The following is a 24,393-nucleotide window of genomic DNA, read 5'->3' as shown; positions in this document are numbered from 1 at the left end:
ACTTGTAGAAACAAGCTAAAATGACATGGTTGCTCCAGTATGTGTTTTTATCACGTTTATTGGTTAGGGTTAGGTAACTTGGACTAATTTCGAAACAGCTGCAATGCATACAATAACAAACGTAAAACATTCATCTGATTCAGATAAAACATGCTTTTAGTACCACTCACTGGGCATTTCCCTAACTGCAAGATGCAACGTAAAATCATCTTTTTAGAAATTAGCTTTTTTCAAATGGCCCTGGTTTGTTTGTTTGAATGCACACAAACATAAAGCAACAGAAATATTAATGACTTAAATGTTTGGTCACACAAAGCCATGATACAGCTCCACAAGACTTGGACCAGCATTTAAGCTAGTTCTGTTTTTGTTCATTTTGAAGCTCAACACCCCTCTGAATGTTCCTCAGATTATCTCCTTTTGTATTTCACAGAAGAATGTCAGTCAGACGGGTTTGCATTATCATTTTCATACGGACTACCCCTTTAAGGCGACGCAGAGCGCCAACATCGCGCCATGTGGGGAATCGAGAGGAGATTAGCGGCGTTGCCATCTGATGATAGTGTTGATGACACAGTTGTTTGGGGAAATAAAAGCCTGTTTGTGCGTGAGAATGGATGCTCGTCTTTTGCCAACTTACCCTGAAGTGGTTGTTATCCTCCTCCTTCGGTTTAATATAATGCGCTTTAAAAAAAAAAAAAAAGGCACGCCGTTGTATTTAGATTTCTCTCTTTTTGATGGAGAGCGTGTTTGTCCTCACGCTCATAATCTGGCGAGCAGATTTTGGGCGATTAACGTGTTATTTAAACCGGCTTTTGATTTCTCTGGAGGCACAACAGCGTCTCGGCCCGCTGTTTGCAGTCTTAAGCTTTTCACCGCGACGCTAGAAGAATGAAAAAGTATTTCCTGCAAGCTATAGTCATCTGGTTCTGCCCACCGCTCTTTATCGCTCTCCTTTGTCCCGTCGGCGACAAAAAGAGGGCCCGCGCCGCCCGCCGCCGAACGAGAGTCTCCTTTGGGATTTTTAATGCTAATTTCGGTTTGATAAGTGTTTGTGTAAATGCCAGGGGATTTTGCGGCTGACTTCTTTTCAGGTTTTCTGAAAGCATGTTTATGAATGCCCGAAATCAGACTGCAGGCCTGGCGGTGATGCAGTGAGTCAGTGCATTCATACTTTGATTAGAGAGCGGCGCTGAATCACTGTTGAAATCTCAGACGGCGTGAGATGCTTTGATTTGTGCAAACAGCACAGCAGGAGTTTCGTTCTTTGTTTGAACTTTTTTAAACCCCAGATTCTACGCAAGCGTGTGACGCAAATGCTTCCACGCGAGCACGATGTCGTGCTTCCTTGCGTTTTAAAATGTGCGTTCTCTTTCACTTCCACCACTGTCATGAAGGAGCACTGACTGAGAGAAAAGTATAAAAAGAAGTAGAAAAGTGGTCAGTGTGAACAGAAAGCAACAGGGCGCTCTTGTAACAGACAGCTGTGACAGACTTCAAGTATCACCTCTGCTGAAATGGCTGCAATTCGGTCAAATAAACCTGTTTCCGAGTAAGTTTGGCCTTGCCGACCTATTGCTATGAGAACAACTGAGATGAGTTTGGAGGAACTGAACGATCCAGATCAAGTCAAGATTTTCATTGAATTGTGGTTTAAGTTTCTCAAACAGCATGCTTTTATGGCTTCGGAAGATTTGGAAAATTGCACACAAGTGGGATGGAGCACATATAGTCCTCATTTACTTTCATTATACTGTCATATACTCTGTCAACTCTTTCACAGCATTGCGAGAAGAACTGTGCGCTTGTCATGCAGTGTGTGGATTGTTATTCTGGCCTAACTGTGTGTGTGTGTTTGTCTTTGTTCAGAGCTGGAGGTGGCGAGGATGAGCACGGACGGAAATCTTCCCGATCTGAAGTTTCCACAGACGGGAGGCCAAGGGAACGCCATCCACCTGTCAGCCAACACCCTCAAACAACACGGAAGAAATGGTACAGACACAACACAGCGGCAGACACGGGTTATGGGACGGTCATGTGTGACGCTAGCTAAATCTAAACTCAGCTAAAAAAAAAAAAACATATTTTATTTCAACTAGTTGCCAATACAAAATGTAACATTTTCATTTAATGAAGTAGTTTAGAAGTACTAAAATAACTACAAATAAAGTAAAATCAAAAACTTAAACAATAAAAAAATAATTTCACAATAACAGAAAAAAAAAAAAAAAAAAAAAAAAAAAATATATATATATATATATATATATATATATATATATATATATATATATATACTTATTTATTTCAACTAGTTACACATGCAAAATTGATCATTTTCATTTTGAAGAACTAAAATAACTACAACTAAAATAAAATAATAAAAAAAACTTAAACTTGTTTTATTTTCAACTAGTTGCCAATACAAAATGTAGCATTTTCATTTAGTAAAGTAGTCTAGATGTGCTAAAATAACTACAAATAAATAAAGTAAAATAAAAAATGTAAACCATACAAAACAATTTAACAATACTTGAAATAAAATAAAAAAATACTTTAAGAATGTAGCTTATTTTATTTTAACTAATTGCCAATGCAAAATTTAACATTTTCGTTCTAAAGTACTAAAATAACTAAATTAAAATAAAATAAAAAAAAATTAAACTTATTTTATTTTAACTAGCTGCCACAACAAAATGTAGCATTTCATTTAGTAGTTTAGAAGTACTAAAATAACTACAAAGAAATAAAGTAAAATCAACAACTTGAGCCATAAAACATAATTTAACAGTAACTGAAATAAAATAAAATATATTTTAAAAATCAACTTATTTTATTTCAACTAATTAGCTATGCAAAATTGATCTGTTTCATTCTGAAGAACTAAAATGACTAAACCTGAATAAAGTAAAACTAAAAATTAAAACTTAAAAAAAAACTAGACATTAAATGAAATCAATTATTTAAGAGATACAAAAACTGTCATTGCAGCATTTTGTTCTTTCATTTAAAGTTGAATTGCTAAAATAACTAAAACTAAATAAAGTAAAACTAAAACTGAATGTTAAAACCATAAAAAATAAACATTACATTAAATTAAATAATATATAAAAAGTTTATGCTTTAAAAATAAAGAATTTTAATATTTTATTTATAAGCATTTCTTATTTTAATTTAGTTTATGTTAAAGTAGTAAAATAAGTATAACTAAGAAAAGTCAAACTAAAAAGTAAAACCGTAAAATAAATGTTAACTGAAATGAAACAAACAAACAAAAAAAATTTTTTAACAAGTTGCATTTTTCCTTTTAATTTAATTTAAGTTGAAGTACTAAAATAACTACAACTAAAATTTAAGAAAACTATATAGACATTTATAAAATAAATGCACAACAAAATGTATTAAAATTTTAAAATTCAAAATAAAAACTGAAACTATTTAAATATACTGGTACATCAGTGATACTAAAAACTAATGCCACTTCCATTCTCTGAAACTCTTTTCCATTTCCAACATCCTGCCTGGCGAAATATAACAGAGAACTAATAAGTGTAGATCTTCCACACTTATTCCCATTTTATGAACTGGTTTCCTTCATCAGAGGTTGTCTTCCCACCACCAAACGCTTTTTACCGTCAGCAGGAATCACAAAAAATTTTGTTTTGTGTTCTTGTGAGTCGGTGATCCAGACGCGGCGGGGGGTTATTTTTCATTTCTTTTCACGAAAAAAAGCAAGCGAGACGTGAAAATAACGAGCAGAACTGTAGCTCTGTCAAAGGAGGCAGTAAAGTGCTAATGACATTTCAATAAAGCTGAATCAAATCGACTCTGCGGTTGGATTTTTTCCTCCCTTTTTCTCGCTGCTCACCCGAAACCTTTGTGGCTCTCGGTAAATGCTGCTGAGAGGAACAAAGCATTATGGGTATTATGTATTCATTACGTGATCTACCGAATCCCATCTAATCAAAGCTCAAATTATTTCACTTCATTGCTCTTTTCCTCTAATATAACGCCTGAAACGGGGCTTCGATCAGCTTGAGACGGTGTCTGCTCGCTCTCTATGATGTGGTAATGAAGAGGCTTTTTAGTGAACTCTAAAAAAAAAAAAAAAAAAAAAAAACGCCCCGTCAGGCCATGTTCAACAGCACATTTAACAAGTTTTGCCTTGTTATTCTGTCGCTTTAGGCTTTTTAAAAGCTTTCTCCCAAACGAGCTCCCCTCCGATTGCTCACACTGTCAAAGAAATTAACTTTTCCATAAAGGACCAATATTTGTGCACTTAAAGTGATTTACAGGAGCTTTTTTACCTTTTCTGAGACAGAGTTTTTCTAACCTTGTAAGAAAAGTAAAATATGCATCATCTTTGATGTCAAATTCTTCAATGCAATTAATAAATTAATACATTTACCAATCAAATTTAGTCTGGATCAATAAAATCCATCTTTGCATGTCAGAGAAGGCACAGGAAATGCATATGAAGTATCTTTAGATTGACAGTAATGTTTACATTTAAAAAAAAAGAATAATATTCAACAAGGATGCATTATATTGATGAAAAGTAACAGTAAAGACATCTATAATGTTACAATAGATTTCTATTTCTAGATTTTGTATTCATCTAAAAATCCTGAAAAATAAAATATATTACAGTTTCCACAAAAATATTGGCTGTTTTCAACATTGATAATAATCAGAAATGTTTCTTGAGCAGCAAAACTGCATATTAGAATGATTTCTGAACAATCATGTGATGCTGAAGACTGAAGTAATGGTGCTGAAAATGCAGATTTGTTCACAGAAATAAATGACATTTTAACATAGATTGACACAGAAAACAGGTATTTTAAATTAGAATAATATTTCACAATATTACAGTTTTCTCTGCATTTTTAATCAAATAAACGCAGCTTGGTGAGCAGAAGAGTCTTTTTTCAAAAACAAAAAATAATGAATTTAATGCAGCTCATAAATGGCATGAATGCATTTACACTACAATAACATATATAATAGACTTTTTAAAAAAACGTCTTCAGTATAGAAATAATAAAAGATATTTCTAAATATGAAACAAGTCTTAATGAGAGAGTCGTTGAATCATTGACTCACCTGATTCATTCAAAAACACATTAATTCAGTAACAAAATAACACTGTTTCACTGTGATTTTGTGTTGAGCTGTTTTTGCTTGTGAAATAGATCAAAACAGGCAATCTTGTGTCTAAAGAAACTTAATATTAACATTTTGGCATTGAAATGCATTGAAATGTCACTAAAATGCATTGAATTTGCAGTCATGCCGGTATTTGGGAAAAGCTGGACTCTAGCACGTGTGATATGTTATAAATATTAAAAACAAACTCAAACAGGGCCTTTTTTGCCAGCTCAGATTTGGAGGCATTTTTATTCATTTTGGAGGCATTTATTTGATTCCCTCAAATGTAAAGATTTTTACAGCTTCTTTTGATTAGCCAAATACTTCTAAATGAACTAAAACAACTGATATTTGTCATAATAATGCTGAATAAATTCATAATGAAGCTAACAGCTGCTCTCTTTCTGTCTGTCTCTCTTTCAGGTGAGATCCGGATGGCGTTTGTCCTGTATAAGCATCTGGGTTCGTATCTGTCCACGGAAAACGCCAGTATGAAGTTCAGCAGCGAGACGTTAAACACCAACTACTCTGTCATCGTCAACTCTCCCATTATAACGGCGGCCATCAACAAAGACAGTAACAAAGTGTACCTGTCCGACCCCGTCATATTCACCGTGAGACATATTCAGGTACGGAGCCGTGCGGTTTGTGTAGGGTTCATTCTGGGATTTGTTGTCGAAATGAAAAATCATTTTTCCAAGGAAATTCCTTATCTGGAATAATCATGCTGGTCTGTGAATGTGTGTGCGTGATTGTTAGTTGAGGAGGTGCTGAATGAACGGTTGCTTTAACAGTGGGTCCCTTAGTCACACCACCAGTATTTATGCCTGAATTACGTTTCTCCAAGCATTTAATTAAAACACACACAAAAAATAACACACAAACTCTGCCTCAGCCATGATTAGACAGGTTAGGAATCTGAGCCCGCAGAACTCATGCAGATTTCCACAGAATCACAGTCCTGCATGTGTGTTTATCATAAATTGTCTAATTTCATAATACTTTTAGCCACCGGTAAGAGTGATAGCAGCTTCTTTTAACGCATTTTACTGAGTTTAAATCCATTTTGTAGAATTTTATAGTTTTTTTTTTTCCTCAAAAAATGCAGAAAATGATTCCGTCTGGGTCAAATATAATCTGGGTCAAAGTCAATTTTAGGTGGAAAAATGTTTTGAAAATGATCCCAATGATATCACTTGTCTGTGTCATTAACGTTATAGTTGTAGTGTGGACTGAAAGTAAAGTTTCATTTTCATTTGATTAAAAGATCAATTCAATTAATGTTTAATGCCTTCATTTGATTACCAGAAAAAATAAATATATTCACAACAGAGAATTTCTGGGGACAAAAAAAGCAAAAGAAATCACAGATTTTAAGTTTAAAATTTTTTTATAAAAATAAATAAGTAAATAAATAAACAAACAAACCGAAATTTCATTGGGGTTAGTTAAATAACTTGCAAAGTTTCTCAAGTCAATAAAATCAAAAGTGTTAGCAGATATTAAGCAGACAGTCTATTAATACTAACAGCCAGCTGACATGTAGTTACAAAATTGCTATAGGTAGTAGAATAACCCAAGTTATATACAGTCAAACCAAAAATTATTAAGACACTAGATATTATTTTTGATATTTATTTTAGGGCTGTCAAACAATTAATCACAATTAATCGCATACAAAATAAAAGTTTGAGTTTACCTAATATACACTGACCAAAATTATAAACGCAACACTTTTGTTTTTGCCCCCATTTTTCATGAGCTGAACTCAAAGATCTAAGACTTTTTCGATGTACACAAAAGGCCAATTTCTCTCAAATATTGTTCACAAATCTGTCTAAATCTGTGTTAGTGAGCACTTCTCCTTTGCCGAGATAATCCATCCACCTCACAGGTGTGGCATATCAAGATGCTGATTAGACAGCATGATTTTTGCAGAGGTGTGCCTTATGCTGGCCACAATAAAAGGCCACTCTAAAATGTGCAGTTTTTTCACACAATTTCGCACAATGCCACAGATGTCACAAGTTTAAAGGGAGTGTGCGATTGGCATGCTGACTGCAGGAATGTCCACCAGAGCTGTTGCCGGTGAATTGAATGTTGATTTCTCTACCATAAGCCGTCTCCAAAGGTGTTTCAGAGAATTTGGCAGTACATCCAACCGGCCTCACAACCGCAGACCACGTGTAACCACACCAGCCCAGGACCTCCACATTCAGCACCTTCACCTCCAAGATCATCTGAGACCAGCCACCCAGACAGCTGCTGCAACAATCGGTTTGCATAACCAAAGAATTTCTGCACAAACTGTCAGGGAAGCTCATCTGCATGCTCGTCGTCCTCATTGTGGTCTTGACTGAATCTCAACAGTTTATAAGTGTAGAGGAACAAGCCGAAACTGATCGACACACTAATCGATGGCACAAACAGGGAGCAAGACCCAAAGGCACTCGAGACATCAGATTGTCACGAGTATCTCGTATTGCTGCGGTAGCATCCTCTACCCCAGATATGGCTAAGACAAGGCTTGTAAAAACTGGTATTTTACCACCTCCTATACAGCTTGAGAACAGATTTGAAGCACTAATGAGTGTGGGTGAGGAATCCCCAAATGTGATTGAACATAAATCGTATGAGCCAGCAGCTAGCATCGCTACAAACAGGCGCTCAAGGTCGAGCAGACAGTGGCATTCAGCTCAGAGCGCAGCCGAGCCCAGGACTCTGGTAGTGGGTGACTCCATTATCAGAAATATCAGTAGCAGGACTACAACTACATGCTGCTTTCCTCAAGCAACCGTCTCTGATGTGAACAAGGAACTTCGGGAACATCCTAATGAAGCACAAGACTGCAAATCGAATCATCATCCATGTGGGGAAGAATGATATTCGGAAAGAGCAGTCAGAACTCCTGAAGAAGGATTTCAGAGAACTCATCGAAATATTTCGAAGACTTGAAGTTCAGCCGTTCATCAGTGGACCACTCCCAGCAAGGGGAACTAACATGTTTTCACGGTTGCTTGGGCTGAATACATGGCTACAAAGAACCTGCAGTTTAAAAGGAGTCAACTTCATCAACAACTTCAGTCTTTTGTGGGGCCATAGACAACTGTTTAAACTGGATGGCCTCCACCCAAACAAACTTGGTGCAAGAGTGCTAAAGGACAATATCTACTTTTCACTCCGTCATCCTTCAGTGGAGTGTGCCAGTCCACCCAACATGAATAACACACACACCTGGACAAAGTATGAGTGACCACAGGACTTCAAATCAGCTTCTGAGTCATCATGTGGTCGAAACATCCCACAAGGACACTGACAACGCTAAACAGCCACAACAAGCACTGCTCATGGACACCATCCTGGCTGAGCCCTGCCCACAGAGCTCATCACAGACAGACTGTGACGTACTACAACAGCTCCAAGACTCAGCGCCGAAGGACAACTTTCTGCTAAACAGCCAGGGAAGCCAGGACAACATATTTCAGCCACCGGAAACACCAGAGTCACAGCCCCGCTCACCAGACACATTATCCCTCTCTCCAGCATCTCCACTTCTAAGCTTCTCACAGAAAATGGAGGAACTAGTATATGCTGGAACCAGACTCTCCCACTCTTTTGCAGCAAGCCCCCAGATGTCAACTAAAAAACTGCGGGCACCACAACCGCCAAAGCCTGTGGGCCCAGCTCGCCCTCCTCCTCCTTTGAGAGCTCTCCGGCCACTGCCACAACGCCAGTTGTGGTCAAACAACTAAAAACCAAGTCAACATTCGATGGTGTCTGGCACTTTGGAGAGGTGTTCTCTTCATGGATAAATCCCGGTTTTCACTGTAGAGGGCAGATGCCAGACAGCGTGTATGGCGTCGTGTGGGTGAGCGGTTTGCTGATGTCAACGTTGTGGATCGAGTGGCCCATGGCGGCTGTGGGGTTACGGTATGGCGTATGTTATGGACAACGAACACAGGTGCATTTTATTGATGGCATTTTGAATGCACAGAGATACCGTGACGAGATCCTGAGGCCCATTGTTGTGCCATTCATCCACGACAATCACCTCATGTTGCAGCATGATAATGCACGGCCCCATGTTGCAAGGATCTGTACACAATTCCTGGAAGCTGAAAACATCCCAGTTCTTGCATGGCCAGCATACTCACAGCATACTTGAGCATGTTTGAGATGCTCTGGATTGGCGTATATGACAGCATGTTCCAGTTCCTGCCAATATCCAGCAACTTCACACAGCCATTGAAGATGAGTGGACCAACATTCCACAGGCCACAATCAACAACCTGATCAACTCTATGCGAAGGAGATGTGTTGCACTGCGTGAGGCAAATGGTGGTCACGCCAGATACTGACTGGTTTTCGGACCCCCCCAATACAGTAAAACTGCACATTTTAGAGTGGCCTTTTATTGTGGCCAGCCTAAAGCACACCTGTGCAATAATCATACTGTCTAATCAGCATCTTGATATGCCACACCTGTGAGGTGGATGGATTATCTCGGCAAAGGAGAAGTGCTCACTAACACAGATTTAGACAGATTTCTGAACAATATTTGAGAGAAATAGGCTTTTTGTGCACATCAAAAAAGTCTTAGATCTTTGAGTTCAGCTCATGAAAAATGGGGGCAAAAACAAAAGTGTTGCGTTTATAATTTTGGTCAGTGTATGTGTGTGTACTGTGTATAATTAAAAAAAAATCTTCATACAGTGGACTACCAGTAAAATTGATAAAAATTTGGGACCAAAAATTATGCTTAAGTGTTTTTTTTCTTTAATAACTTTAATTTTCTTTAATTTTCTTTAATCTTTAATTTCCACAGTTGAACTCTGAGTTTTTTTCATATTTTATTACCTTTTTGAAAGCTATAGCGAATAAACTCTGAGAATGTGAGAAATGTTGAAGGTGTCTGAATAAATGTAGGTACTGTATAATAAACAGAACAATACTGTGCATTAATGTGGACACTAATATAATTATCATGAGAGTTATCTTTATAGTTATCATTCCTGTTGTGAGTGGGCACTTAAGTACAGTTAATCATTATTACAGAAAGAATATACTGAAGTGCAAAATTAATTTAGTGTTTTCAGATGCTCCATGTGCATGTTAACAGCAATTAAATGAAAATGTATTATAGGTGAGATATATTAAATGCAATTAGCTGAACGTTAGAGAACTTAAGTATATATGAATATGTAATTTCATAATTACTTCTATTGCCTTGTAGTTAAAATGGCTCGTCAAATCATCCAATTGTATTGTTATCATCCTTTCTGCAATTTCATGATTGTTGAAACATAGTTGTGCTGGCTAAAATCTGTCAATTCCCTCACCACAAGCATTTATGTGTGAATTATTTTTCTCCAAGCACTTTATTGAAACGTACCCAAAAAATGACACACTCACAGAATCTCTGCCTCCAGGCTCGATTAGAGCTGGGGACGTGATCTCCTGTTTGTGTGTGCAGGATTCACTCGTGGGAGAAAGATATCGGCAGATCCACCAGGAATCTGCAGATTTCCACAAAATACCAGCAGCCAGACGCCCAGAGTGTCTGCTTCTTATAGATTTTGGCTAATTTGATAATGCTTTAGCCAAGAGTTAGAGTCTCGACTCCAGAGTTTAAATCCATTCCTTAGAATTCTTATTTCTATCATTATTTTTTTTCCCTCCGAAATGCAGAAAAACATTCTGTCTGGGTTGAATATTGTAGTTTAGAGGTCACAGCGTGGAATGGAGGCTAGATAGTTTGATGATATTAAATTGATCTGTATTTTCTTACCCTTGTAAAAATAAAAAAAGGGGGGAAGAAAAGAAAAGTGCACTTCAGTACTTAGAAAATAAATAATATACTTTAAAAGAACATACTGAAGTGTGAACTGAATGTAATGTTGAGATAATAATGAGATACTACATGTTAGAATCAGCTGTAATTTGTATAGTTTACATTTTAAAGTTTAGTAAATTGTTAAGTGTTTAGTTTGTTTTTATAACTTGTGTGTGTACAACTTGTGTGCCAGTCAAATGAGCGCCAAAATTTGGCTATGTTTTCTTGCTGAAGGGCACAGGTTATTTATATGACAGTTATTATAATGGGTTTATGTGAAGATTGTTGTAAGTTCACTTAAATTACAAGTCTAATAAATGTTAAACTGAGAGCTCTCAATTATACTGTAATGTTGAATGGGTATCAATGGTTAAATATAAGGAAAAAATTCATAGAGACATCAGTTGGTATCAGTGATACTTGCCTTCAGTCATAAAAAAAAAAAAGATGGCATTAAAGAAATATCAAAAATATACTTCCTTTATGTTGTTTCTACATTAATTTGAATGTGAAATGATTGCAATATAAAAGTATAATTAAAAATGTTAGGTCGGATTAATCATAATTAATTTCAGAAAAAATGTGCAATTATTATTATTATTATTATTTTTTTTTATCAATTGACACCACTATATATATGTATATATAATATATATATAGCATTTCTATTTTAGCTTTTTGTTTTGTTTTATTTTTCATTTTTTAGCACATCAGCCCTGGTAAAATAATAATAATAATAATAATAATAATACATTTAAAATGTATTTTATACTAAGTATATTTTAGACTTACTAGTATAAAAGTTGTAATTCAATTTTATTTGGAGTACTACTTGTGCACAATGCATATTTCTTATTTTTAAGCCAAAAATGTGTTTTAATGTCACTATTGATGAGGATTGTGTGATCTTTTAAATAATATTGGTTTTTAAATGCAAGATATTTAACGTGTACCGAAAGTATACTTGAAATATTTCCACTTTAGCACAATCACATATACTTAAGTATACTTATACTTAAATACTAAAAGTACAATTGCAGGTTATTTTAAGTGTATAACATGTAAATGTATTTGTAGTATACATAGCATGAAAAAAATGTATTTCAAATACATTTTAGTATATTTATTTTTCACTATGGAGGTAAAACTAAATTAAAATGTTACATTTTAACATTTGGTAACTAGTTGTTTATATATATATATATATATATATATATATATATATACATATATAAACTGGTTTTCAGACACTTAATTGCTTTTTAATTGCAGGTAATTTGTTAAAATTTATTATAGTTGAAAGTTCTATTAAATTTTGTTAGATAAACTATTTACATTGACATTATTTAACATTAACATTAACTGAAATATAACAACATATATTTCAAGAAATAAACATTTTAAACGTTTTAAAAAACATTTGCAAAAAAAATTATCAAGCTACTCACGTGATGTACTAAAATAACTGAAAAAAAAAACCTGGCTTAAAAGAAAATAATTGTTAACTAAAATAAAATAAAATATTTTAAAAATACATTTATAAAAATTACATTTATATAAACTTTGTTTTATTTAATGCAACATTTCTCAGTTTAATTTAGTTTAACTTGATGTACTAAAGTAATTGATACATTTTAAAAATACATTTAAATTTTAGTTAAAGTTTTAATGTACGTTTTTTTTTTGTTTTTTTTTTTTTGATACTGTGACTCCATTTCAAAAATGTAAAAATAATGCAATAAAAAGTACTAAACAAAACAATTTAGCACTTTTGGACTCAATTAAATAGGACTTAAGTACATCTTTAAATGTAATTTCATAATTGCTTCTTTTGTCATTGACATTTGGTTAAAATGGCTCATCCATCCTGCACTTTCACAATCAGTGAAATCATGCTGGTTAAATCCTTTGGCAAGTTTTGCGAAAGCTTTTGAACCCTGAGTGTCGTTTTTATTCTTGCCCATGTTGTGTGTTTGCTTTCCTCTCTGACGCAGTTTGTTCTTCCTCCTCTTCCAGCAGTCAGAGGAGAATTTCAACCCCAACTGTTCGTTCTGGAGCTACTCGAAGCGCAGTATGACGGGCTTCTGGTCGACCCAGGACTGCCGGCTGCTGGGAACCAACCGAACGCACACCACCTGCTCCTGCACACACCTCACCAACTTTGCTGTGCTCATGGCTCACGTGGACGTGAAGGTAGAGACGCCCTTAAACACATCTGTCCCAGATATAAACATCAGACGTTCATCTGTCAGCGCATCAAAACACTGCATGCCGAAATTGTTTGTAAAACCATTTTTGCACTCGCTTCAATGCAACAATTGACACATTGCAACAATTATGCATGTTTTACAAACGAACAGCAGTATTACGAACACCTCAAATATGTAATATATCTTATTAAAGGGTTTCTAGTTATTTAGCATGGTGCAAACCAGCAATCCACTCTATGAAAACGTGAAACACTTAAAGCTATTATGTATAATGAATTATAAATAGTTGTAACCAAAGTTAAAATGCATTATAGTGTTGGAAATCTGAAATTGGTTGTTTATCGTGTGTTTTAATGCTTTATACTTTCTAAAAGTGTAACAATGAATAAATAAGTGTTGCAACATATTAGAATTTAGATTTTAACTATTAATGAGATAATGTAATGCATTATAACTATATATAAAAGAAGTAAAAATACTTCTACAATGCATTATATATAAAAGCTTTAAGTGTTACCCAGGGTTTTCAGGTTTTAGCTTGAAATAAAGTTAACATTAACATGAACTGAAATATAACAAAATATATTTTTAATATATGTTTTAAAAACATTTTAAAAATATTTATCAGTATTTATCAAGCTAAGTTAATAGATGTACTTAAAGGACTAAAACTAAAACCGTTAAAAAAAAAAAAAATAAATAAATATAAAATAAATAAAATGTTTAATTTAATTTAACTTGATGTACTAAAATACTGAAATAACTGAAATAATACATTTTTAAAATACTTGTTAATTTTAGTTAAAGTTTAAGTAATTTTGTATTTTTGGCTTTTTTGATACTACGACTATTTCGAAAATATAAAAATAATACAATAAAAACTACTAAACAAAACAAAATTGAACAAAACAGAATTTTTTTTTACCTTATACATGTCTGAAAAGGAGTAGCATAAGCATTTAAGTAGTTTTAATATATGTATAAAATAGTAAAATGTATAAAACATAGTACTGTTAACATATAACTAAATTACTAACTACTAAAATGACAAAATGTGCAACAAAATTACTAAAAATGTAAAAAAATAAAATAAGTACATAAATAAAAATATTTAAAATATAAAAATAACGGTATACAACGTTTCGGTATGTACCTTGGTTTTAACATCACAGTATGATTTCAGTACAGCAGGGAAAAAAAAAACGTATTCACTTACACAGTGGCTGTCATAACATGTTTTATAACAGATTCATTTAAATATAATTAAGACTAACAGGTAAAGTACAATATAATGAGTATTTAGTGTAATATGCCACGAAACACTCTTCTCTAGACTTCATTTCTCTAGTAAACTAACGAGCTGTTAGAAGCAAGAAGCAGCTCTCCGAGGCATTTATACAGCGATCTGTCATTGCACATCAAAGACTGACAAATGCCATTTATTGTTTGGATTTACTGGGGGGGGGGGGGGATATAGTGTACTTGTTCGATACACATGTGTACCAAACCGAAAGACCCGTACCGTCATACGTGTACCGTTACACCCCTAGTATCTGCTGTAAATCATCCCAGGATGTTTGGAGGTGCTGAATAGCTTTGCTCTGAAGAAATCAGAAGACGTGAGGTGTGTTTATGTGGAGCAGATCTCTGTGGAGACTGTTTATTGTTTGCTGATGACTCCAGGCTGTGAGGTGCATTGTGGGAGATCAGCGGGTGGGCGGTCTTTATCTCTCCATATGATCCGTGATCAACGACGATTCCCAGCCGAGCGACTTAATACGCACCGAACAAACACGCATACGCCGGTGTGTTTGTGTTGTTTCTGTTGCTTCCGCTTGGTTTTGTGTGTTTTTTAAAGGCCAACATGATGCGTCTGACATGCAGCTCGACGCCTGCTGAGTTTTTGTGAGTCGCTGCCATGCATTCTTTTCAGCCGCTCACCTATTAGTGCCATTTGACTGTTTTGGTGTTGTTGTTTCTCTATTGAAGTCCATTGTTGTGCCGGTGTGGTCGAGCGCAGGGTTTTTTTTCTCCGTCTGGCAGACGTGGGGTCGCATGGGACGGAGCCTCAGCCAGGTGCGTTTAGTCTAAAAGCTTCATTTACATTTTCCATTCAGAGCCCAAGTTCGGCTTTACCTGGAGAGAAACAGAAGAACAATTGACGGGAGTGAAAAACAGTGAAAAATGAGGGGGAGAAAAGAAATTTTGACGGATGAAAGAAAGGCCCTGTGGAGCGCCGTCGACAGCCGGGGCTCTCGAGAGAACGAGAGAGAGGAGTAGATCGCTGACAGACGTTTTGATTAGCAAGCAAGAAGCGAAAAGTGCAGGTCTCCTTCAGGTCCTGCTGTTTAAAATAAAATCTCCCCACATAGAGACTTCATTTAGACTGTGTGAGTCACATCCGGTAGGAGATGTCAGTGAAGAGTTCAAATTGGGACACACCCATATGAGATCATGACATGCACACCACTGAATTGGACACACCCCTTCAGGCATAAACACGCCCACATTTGAACATAAGCACCAGTATTGTTAATGACAACTAAAGCATTTTTGATAATGGAAACAGATGAAATTTGAAAGCTGAAGTAAAATTTTACACTAAAATAAAATAAGTTGAAGTACTAAATTTATTAAATTTGAACCTAAAGAGAAAATAAATTACAGATCAATAGAAATCTGTAAAATAAAATGGCAAACGCAAACGTTTAAGAAGTACTCAAATTAAAATGAAAAGTAGAAAAAAGCTATTATGACTTGCAATATTAATAAATATTATTTAAAAAAAAAACTAGTAATCGGATACAGTCAGAAATAGCCACACCCCCAGCAAGTTTAGCCACACCCACCACGTAATTGGCCACACCCCCCATCATGGTTAGTTACATAGCAGGCTTGAACACACCTGTCTTGGGCAGAGCCACACCCACATCAGACATGGAAACACCCACTGTACACACGTTTGGTTTGTGAGCTTGTCTTTTTTTAAAAATTAAAAATTAAAATATAAACATCAGATGAAAAACTAAAATAAAATTTGAAACAAAAATAAAGTACTAAATTTACAACTAAAGAGAAAATCTAAATAGAAGTATTTAAAATAAACAAAAACTAAAAATGGTGAAAGCAAAATTTTAAATATTACTCACACTTAAAAGAAAAAGTATAATAAAAAATATTATTAATTACAATATTATTAATTAATATAATAGATTATAAATAATATTAAACCAACAAGCAACTGGGTGCAGTGTTCAGAAATAGACACACCCACAGCAAGTTTAGCCACACCCACCACATATTTTGCCACACCTCCATCATGGTTAGTTACATTCATAACAGGCTTGAACACTCCCAGCCTGGGCAGAGCCACACCCACAACAGGCATGGAAACACCCACTGTGGACTTAGCCACACCCACTGTACACATATTTGGTTTGTGGGCGTGTCTTGTTAGTCCAAGTTTAGAGCTTGTAGTCCTTTAGAAAAACACACACATATCAAACACCTTTCAAATACCTTTTATATCTATTGTTAAAATGTTATACATTTTGTTACACTGCCAAACAAAAAAAAATAATAATAAAAAAAAATCACCATTTGCTGTAAACAAAAACTAGAGAAAATGTTAAAATCAAAAATGTAAATATTACTCAAACCTAAATTAAAATAAAAAGTTTAATTTAAAAAAGCCATTATTAATTACAATATTATTAATAGTACATTATTATTAACAATAATTATTATAATAGATTATAAATAATGCTAAACCAACAAGTAATTGGGTGCAGTCATCAGAAATAGACACACCCACACCACATTTAGCCACACCCTCATCAGGGATTAGTTATATTCACTGCAGGCTTGAACACACCCACCTTGGGCAGAGTCACACCCACATCAGACACAGAAACACCCACTATGGGCTTGGCCACACCCACTGAACATATTTAGTTTGTGGCCATGTCTGTGGAAAAACAGACATATTAAACATCTTTTACATATTTTATATAAAAAAGAAATCTACATTTTGTTACTGCCAAACATGGAAAGTAATTTAAAAAAATTATACATATTGGATAAAAGCGTCTGCTAAATGATTACATTTAAATATGAAAATAAATGAAAGAAAAAAGCTGAAATACTAAAATTACTAAAACTGAAATGTAAATGAATGGAAGTCAGGAAAAAATTCCAAAATGTAGATCTTGTACTGCAGAGCTTTTAGCCACACCCACTTCATACATGGCCACACCCATTTAGGCTTAGCACACCCACATAACTGTGCAGCCTTATAGTTCAGTTTCATTTTCTGTCCATGCATCCATTCGGTCATGTATCCTTTTTTGCCCTCTGATTGTTGAGGAATGAGAGTGAGGTTTTGCGGGTCGATCCTCACAGGTGAGTGTAGTGTTGTTGCCATGGCTGCAGCAGCGGCAGTGATAGCGAGAGGCATATTAATGGACACACTGAGAGCGCTGGAGTGATGCTGAGTCTGGGGACAATGTCAGACAATAGTCATCCATCAATCTTAAAGGAGGCCGCTGGTAGCCATGGTTACCACATGCTCTCATCACAGAGGTGTGCGTGTGAAAGCCGACAGAATTACGACTCGTTAGGATGAGAAAACGAGCACTGATTGAATTCTGATAGTGAAATGTGTTCATGAGGCAGCGCTCAGCTGTGTGTTGTTTACTGCACTGACACGTTCACTCTCATCTCAGCTAAAGCAAACTTAACATTCCTCCAGACAAAACTCCTCCTGCTGCTATGTACATGCTTTCATGAGTCAAATATATATGTAGGAGCAAGACAGAAGTAGTGCAAGTAGTGCTGTTTAGAACCACACTACTAGTCAAGAGTTTGGTGGTGGTAAGGTTTTTTTACTTTTTTTGAAAGAAGTCTCTTCTGCTCACCAAGGCTGCATTTATTTAATTGAAAATACAGTAAAAAGTGTAAAATTGTGAAATATTATTACTATTTAAAGTAACTGTTTTCTGTGTGAATATATGGGAAGATGTAATTGAATTCTGTGATCAAAGCTGAATTTTCAGCATCATTACTCCAGTCTTCAGTGTCACATGATCCTTCAGAATTCATTCTAATATCTGATTTGCTGCTCAAGAAACATTTCTGATTATTATCGATGTTGAAAACAGTTGTGCTGCCCAGTATTTTAGTGGAAACTGTGATACATTTTATTTTGTATTATAAATGTATTTAGTGTCACTTTTAAATAATATAATGCAGCAATGAATAAAACTATTAATAAAAATAAAAAAACCTCACTGACCCTATCCCCAAACTTATGAATGGTATAAAAAAATAATAATAATTGTATTATTAGATGGATATCACAAGTATCACATGTTAGTATTAGTAATAACAAGAATATTTTCTGTAAAAGACTTTCAATTTGCACTTGAATGCACCATTAAAACATGTTTAAATCATATTAAATGTACATCTGGGAACATGTGATACTGTAAGAGAGCCAATGAACTGTTGTGTGTGTGTGTGTGTGTGCGCGTGTGTGACATCAGCTGATACTGAGAGAAGAACAACACAGGCGGGTAATAAATCTACTAGATCTTGAATCTGGAAGTACACACACACACACACACACACACTGATCTCTTTTCCGTTTTGTCTCGGTGTGTTTGATGGAGAGCAGAGCGCTATTAATCACACACCTGCTCCACCACATCTGTGTGTGTGTGTGTGTGTATTATTCAAAAGATTGTTTCCTGATTGTTCATCTGTGTCTTTAGAGGCGGGTGAAATATAATGGTGTGTCTTATATTTAGCCATTATGTTTAGCAAAGACTTATCAGCACTACAACAGTTCTCGCTGCTTCTTTTAAAATCATTTCTGATACATTGTTAGAAATTATATTTAAAAATGTTCTCTCAAAAATGTTCATGCAAGTTTAGAAAAAAAACTCTTTAATACTGAATATATTATTACAGTGATGCATTTAAATGAAAAATGATTCATTGTCATTTCTTATTTAAAAAAAAGAAAAAAAAAAAGATGCTTAGGCTCCTATCCACCTTACTTTTGCCACAAGAGTGGGCAATCAGTTTGTAAATTTTATAGGTGTGGCTTCCCGTTTCAACTATTTTTAGCTGTACAAAACAGCTAGTTTTGCTGCTTGATATTGCAAATTGGTGTGTCTTACCATGTTAATTTAATGTATTATTTTAATTGTAGTGTAGTGTAGTTTTTACTGCATGTTATTCTTCTTCTCGTTATTTCCCTATGGCAGCTAAAGAACCAGACATCTCGCCCATAGGCTTACTTCTGCATTGAAGAAAACGCTGGATTGTATCCATTAGTTGTCGTCGTATTCTGCTCTTAAGTCTATGGCAGCCCCTTGCAGAAAAGTTATGAGATTTGACACACAGATAGAGGACAGTCTCAACATTAACCATAGCAAATCTCAAGTCTCTAACTCAAACTCTCTAGCACCACCAACAGTTCAAAGTTGCACTCAAAATAATGTTAATAACACTTGAATCGTACAGGTTTAATCGCACAGGTTAGAAAACATTATTTTCTTAAGATTCTTCTGATCATCTTCAGACCATGTTGATTAAATTAAATAAAATTCAAGTTGATTAGTCAAACGGTTCACAAATGACACACAAACGAATTTGACAAAGAGCCCGCCAAAGTGGACGAGGCTCTATCTTGGTAACGCTTTAGTGCATTCAAACCAAATTTGGTGTGTCTTATAATAACCATAACCTTAGAGTACCTACAGAATTTCAGCACAGCGCCACCTAGTGGACAAGAGATATAGGAAATAGACATTCGTGCTTATAACTTTTGAATGTTTTAGCCAAAAAAACAAATGACTGGTTTTAGATTCGGTGCAGCATTCCAGTTGAACCATACTTAGTTTTATTTTACCATGTTGGACATTTTGAATTGTGACGTAAAATGCTATTGCAGTTGTCACTGGGGAGTTATCTTTTACCAAGATATTAATATGTACAGTTTACATGTCAATGTGTATTTAAAGTACTATTATGCACTCTTTAGGGGTAAATAAGGTACAAAGACGTGCTTTTTTTAAAGTGACAACTTCAGCTTCATATTCAGATCATCTTCAGACCATGCTGATAAAAAGATATGGAATTCAAGTTGATTAGTCAAATGATTCGCAAATTACACGCAAACAAATTTGATAAAGAGCCTGTCAAAGTGGACATGAGGCTATATCTCCATAACGCTTTAGCGCATTCAAACCAAATTTGGTGTGTGTTATAATAACCGTGACCTGAGAGTACATGCACAATTTCAGCACAGCGCCACCTAGTGGACAGGAGATTTAGGAAATGGACATTAGTGCTTATAACTTCTGAATGTTTTGGCCCAAAATCCCATAACTGGTTTCTTTAGATTCGGTGCGACATACCAGCCAACCATACTTTTATTTATTTTACCAAGTTGGACATTTTGAATTATAGTAATGTAAAATGCTATTGCAGTTGTCACTGGGGAGGGATCTTTTACTAAGATGTACATGGTATTGTTGGTATTGATATGTACAGTTTAGGTGCCAATATGTATTTTAAGGTACTATTATGCACTCTTTAGAGTAAATAGGGTACAAAGGTGTGTTTATTCAAAGGCAGCCCCTAGTGACAGCTTTTGTACTTTTTTTTTTTTTTTTTTCTGAGAGTACATGTACACGTGAGTGTGTGTATGTGTGTTTATAGACACGTAGATTTACTTGAGCTCAGCGTTGACTCTATAAAGTCTGAGACTCGCTGTAGATTCTGCTGAGCAGGCTTGAGCTGTTGATTTACTTACAGCACTGACACACACACACATACACACACACACACTGCTGTTGAATGTAGAGGAGATATAGTGCTCAAGGGTGAGTGGGCCTCAGGAAGAGTGATGTGTTATGTGCTCAACGGCCCTCTGGGGCTCAAACACACTCTCTCTCTCACACACACATACTCGTATATATAAGCTGTGTACTGTTACCTATGCAGCGCTCATAAATATTCATGTGCTATGTTCTTCAGAAGTGCTGACATCCGGTCTTCCAGACTCAAAGTCTTCTGGGATGCGTCCCATATCAGCTGTGCTCTTTTCCCCTGGCTGTGCGGCCTCCGTAGGGACCCTACAGAGGGAGTACAGTGGGAATCAGTGATGCCGTCTGCGGGATCTGAGCGCTTTAACTGCAGCACCATAATAAATCAAACTGACTGTCACACACGCTTAACAGGAAGTACACAATAGATGTATGAAGCGGGTTTTGTAGGGTTATTAACAGTGCTGGAAGCTAGTTTGCAGCTTTGCGGTAAAGATACTCTTTTTTTTTTATTTTTTGAAAGGTAATTAATTACTCTATAAGATATTAACCAAAAGCAGCTACCTACTTTTTTTGTGTCTATCTATCTATTTATTAGTTAGACCCTAGAACTAAATATATTTCAAATATATAATTTAAAATTATAGATTTTTAAAATTATTATAATATTTTTAACTATTTATTTATTTATTTTATTGCTTGGTACCTAGACCAATAATTTAAAAAAAAAAATATATATATATAATTTTAATTCTGAAATTAAATACTATACTAATTATTTAAAAATATTTATTCATAAGTAATTACAAAATGTATTTGTAAATGTTAGCAATAATCGATAATTAATTTAAAAATAATCTTAATAATTATTTACTTAAAGGTATAAAATGGTGTATAAAAATTTTAAAATATAATATAAAAAGAAATAATATAATAACAAATATAATAAATATAGTAATAATATAAGAAAACATAAATATAATTGCAAATTAAATGTACTATCATTTTCAATTATATATATATATATATATATATATATATATATATATATACACTACCGTTCAAAAGTTTGGGCTCAGTAAGACTTGTAATAGTCTTTAAAGAAGTCTCTTATGCTCATCAAGGCTGCATTTATTTGATTAAAAATATAGAAAAAAAAACAGTAATATTGCAAAATGTTTTTACAATATAAAATAATGTTTTTTTATTTTAACATACTTTAAAATAGAATTTATTCCTGTGATGAAAAGCTGAATTTTTATCAGCTGTTACTCCAGTCTTAAGTGTCACATGATCCTTCAGAAATCATTCTAATATGCGGATTTATTATTAGAATGATCAATGTTGGATAATATCAACAGTTATAAATAACAAATATTTTTTGGAACCTGTGATTTTTATTTTATTTTTTTTCAGGATTCTTTCATGAATAACAAGTTTAAAAAGTACAGTGTTTATTCAAAATATAAATATTTTATAACAATGTAAATTATTTATTATTAACTTTTAATAAACTTTTAATTATTAACTTAATACATCCTTGGTGAATAAAAGTATTAATTTCTTAAAAAAAAAAAAAAAAAAAAAAAAAAAGAAACAAAAAAAAATTTACTGACCCCAAACTTTTGAACGGTAGTGTATATTTATCCAACAAGGATAGAAACTTGATATGTGTCACCATCAAACCCTCTGCAGCAGTTTGGCAATTTTGCCAAACCACCATCTACTGAATATAAAAAAAGAAAAAATAATAATTTGTTCTAACTTTGTAAATTGTTCACTCTCCTCTTTTCAGACGCCTGCGGTCATGTCGAGTACAATGATACCCATCTTTTCAAAGCCTGCTGTCTTGAATTTTATTGAAAACTTGCTTTTGAAACTCCTACATTTTCCATCATCTTCGGCTCAGATTTTCTTGACACCATGCCAATAAAAAGATACCAACAAAATGTTGATACACTTTTGGCACCAGAGTGCTCGTGTCTGTCACATCAACAAAACCCACAATGAGTAAAAGCTGGAGTTTGGCGATGCTTTTGCCTATTCACATGAAACCATTTGAGTGACCTTGGAACCGCAACATGCACAGCAAAAATGATTTTCTTAATCAATATATTAGTCGTTTTCCATTGAAAATATGTAAACATTATCCTAAAACAAGATTTTACTTGAAGCAAACTTAGGTAAAGTTCAAGTAATCTCAAGTAATATTTATCTACAAGTAAATAAATAAATAAAAGAAAATATATTTATGTGGAAGTGTTATTTATTATTACATTATTATCAACTTCATCAATATTGTGATATTATTTTATATTGTTATATTGTTTTATCAGTTGTATTTTTGTCACTTTTTCTGATTTGTTTCATTTCTGCTTTATTTCAGTTTTAAAAAAAAACTGATTTCAAATAGTGTTAGTTTTAGTAAACAACAATAACACTGTTATGCAGATAATTTCCTGGAGAACAAGACAAATACAGATTAAAAAATAGTAAATTTAAAAACTATATATATATACTATATATATATATTTTTTCCGTGTTGTGGATATCATTGAAATTGTGGACTACTCATCCTGGTCTGAGATAATTTCATGGAAAACAAGACAAAAATACTGATTAAAATGAAAAAAAAAAAAAAAAAAAAAAAGCTAAATTGTTTTGTTTTGTGTTTTGGTTTGTTTTATATTTCCTAATTGTGGATATCATGTTCTGCAGATCATTTCCTGGAAAACAAGACAAAAATACTGATTTTATTTTATTTTATTTTTTATCTGTATTGTGGATATCACTAAAATTGTGGACTACTCTTTCTGGTGTAAGCGTGTGAAATCGCTGCTCTGATGTTCTCTCGCACTTTGATGGTGTCGCTGCGTATCTGTAATTGCTGCTTGCAGCGATATTTTGATATCCAGTTGTAATGTTGCTGTTCAGAGGATCTGAAAGTGTTCTGATCTGTGTGTGTGTGTGTACGTCTCTCTACAGACGCTAGACCCGGTTCATGATCTGCTGCTGGACGTCATCACGTGGGTGGGCATCCTGCTGTCTCTGGTTTGTCTGCTCGTCTGCATCTTTACCTTCTGCTTCTTCCGTGGCCTGCAGAGCGACAGGAACACCATCCACAAGAACCTCTGCATCTCCCTCTTCATCGCTGAGACGCTCTTCCTCACCGGCATCAACCGTGCAGATCAGCCCGTACGACGAACAAACACATACACACAGTGATATTTTAGTAGCATGAATAGCTGTTACAGTTCTTACTTTGAGTTTGGTTTTATTTTTATAGTTTCTTCTCCTCATTTGACATACAGCTTTTTCCGTACCGTGCAGCTGGGACGCTCGTGTATTTGGACAGGGGATGTTTTAA

The 24,393-nt window shown here is 34.6% G+C and overlaps 1 protein-coding gene across 22 annotated transcripts in view; it reads left to right on the top strand.

Moving 5' to 3' along the window:
* Positions 1-24,393, top strand: part of LOC127167882 (adhesion G protein-coupled receptor L3) — a 332,296-nt gene that overhangs the window by 266,142 nt on the left and 41,761 nt on the right. For 15 of the 22 annotated variants that reach the window (XM_051114250.1, XM_051114249.1, XM_051114237.1 and 12 more), the window contains 4 exons: positions 1,870-1,992; positions 5,572-5,777; positions 12,998-13,174; positions 24,012-24,221. In XM_051114250.1, coding sequence (XP_050970207.1) covers positions 1,870-1,992; positions 5,572-5,777; positions 12,998-13,174; positions 24,012-24,221 — 716 coding nt within the window. The remainder of the gene's footprint in view (positions 1-1,869; positions 1,993-5,571; positions 5,778-12,997; positions 13,175-24,011; positions 24,222-24,393) is intronic. The other 7 variants (XM_051114254.1, XM_051114256.1, XM_051114253.1 and 4 more) reach the window with 1 other exon arrangement.

Source organism: Labeo rohita, chromosome 7 (genome assembly GCF_022985175.1).
Source record: "Labeo rohita strain BAU-BD-2019 chromosome 7, IGBB_LRoh.1.0, whole genome shotgun sequence".
Lineage (NCBI taxonomy): Eukaryota > Metazoa > Chordata > Actinopteri > Cypriniformes > Cyprinidae > Labeo > Labeo rohita.
Note: the sequence above shows the minus strand (reverse complement) of the source record. Positions and strands in the feature narration are given on the sequence as shown.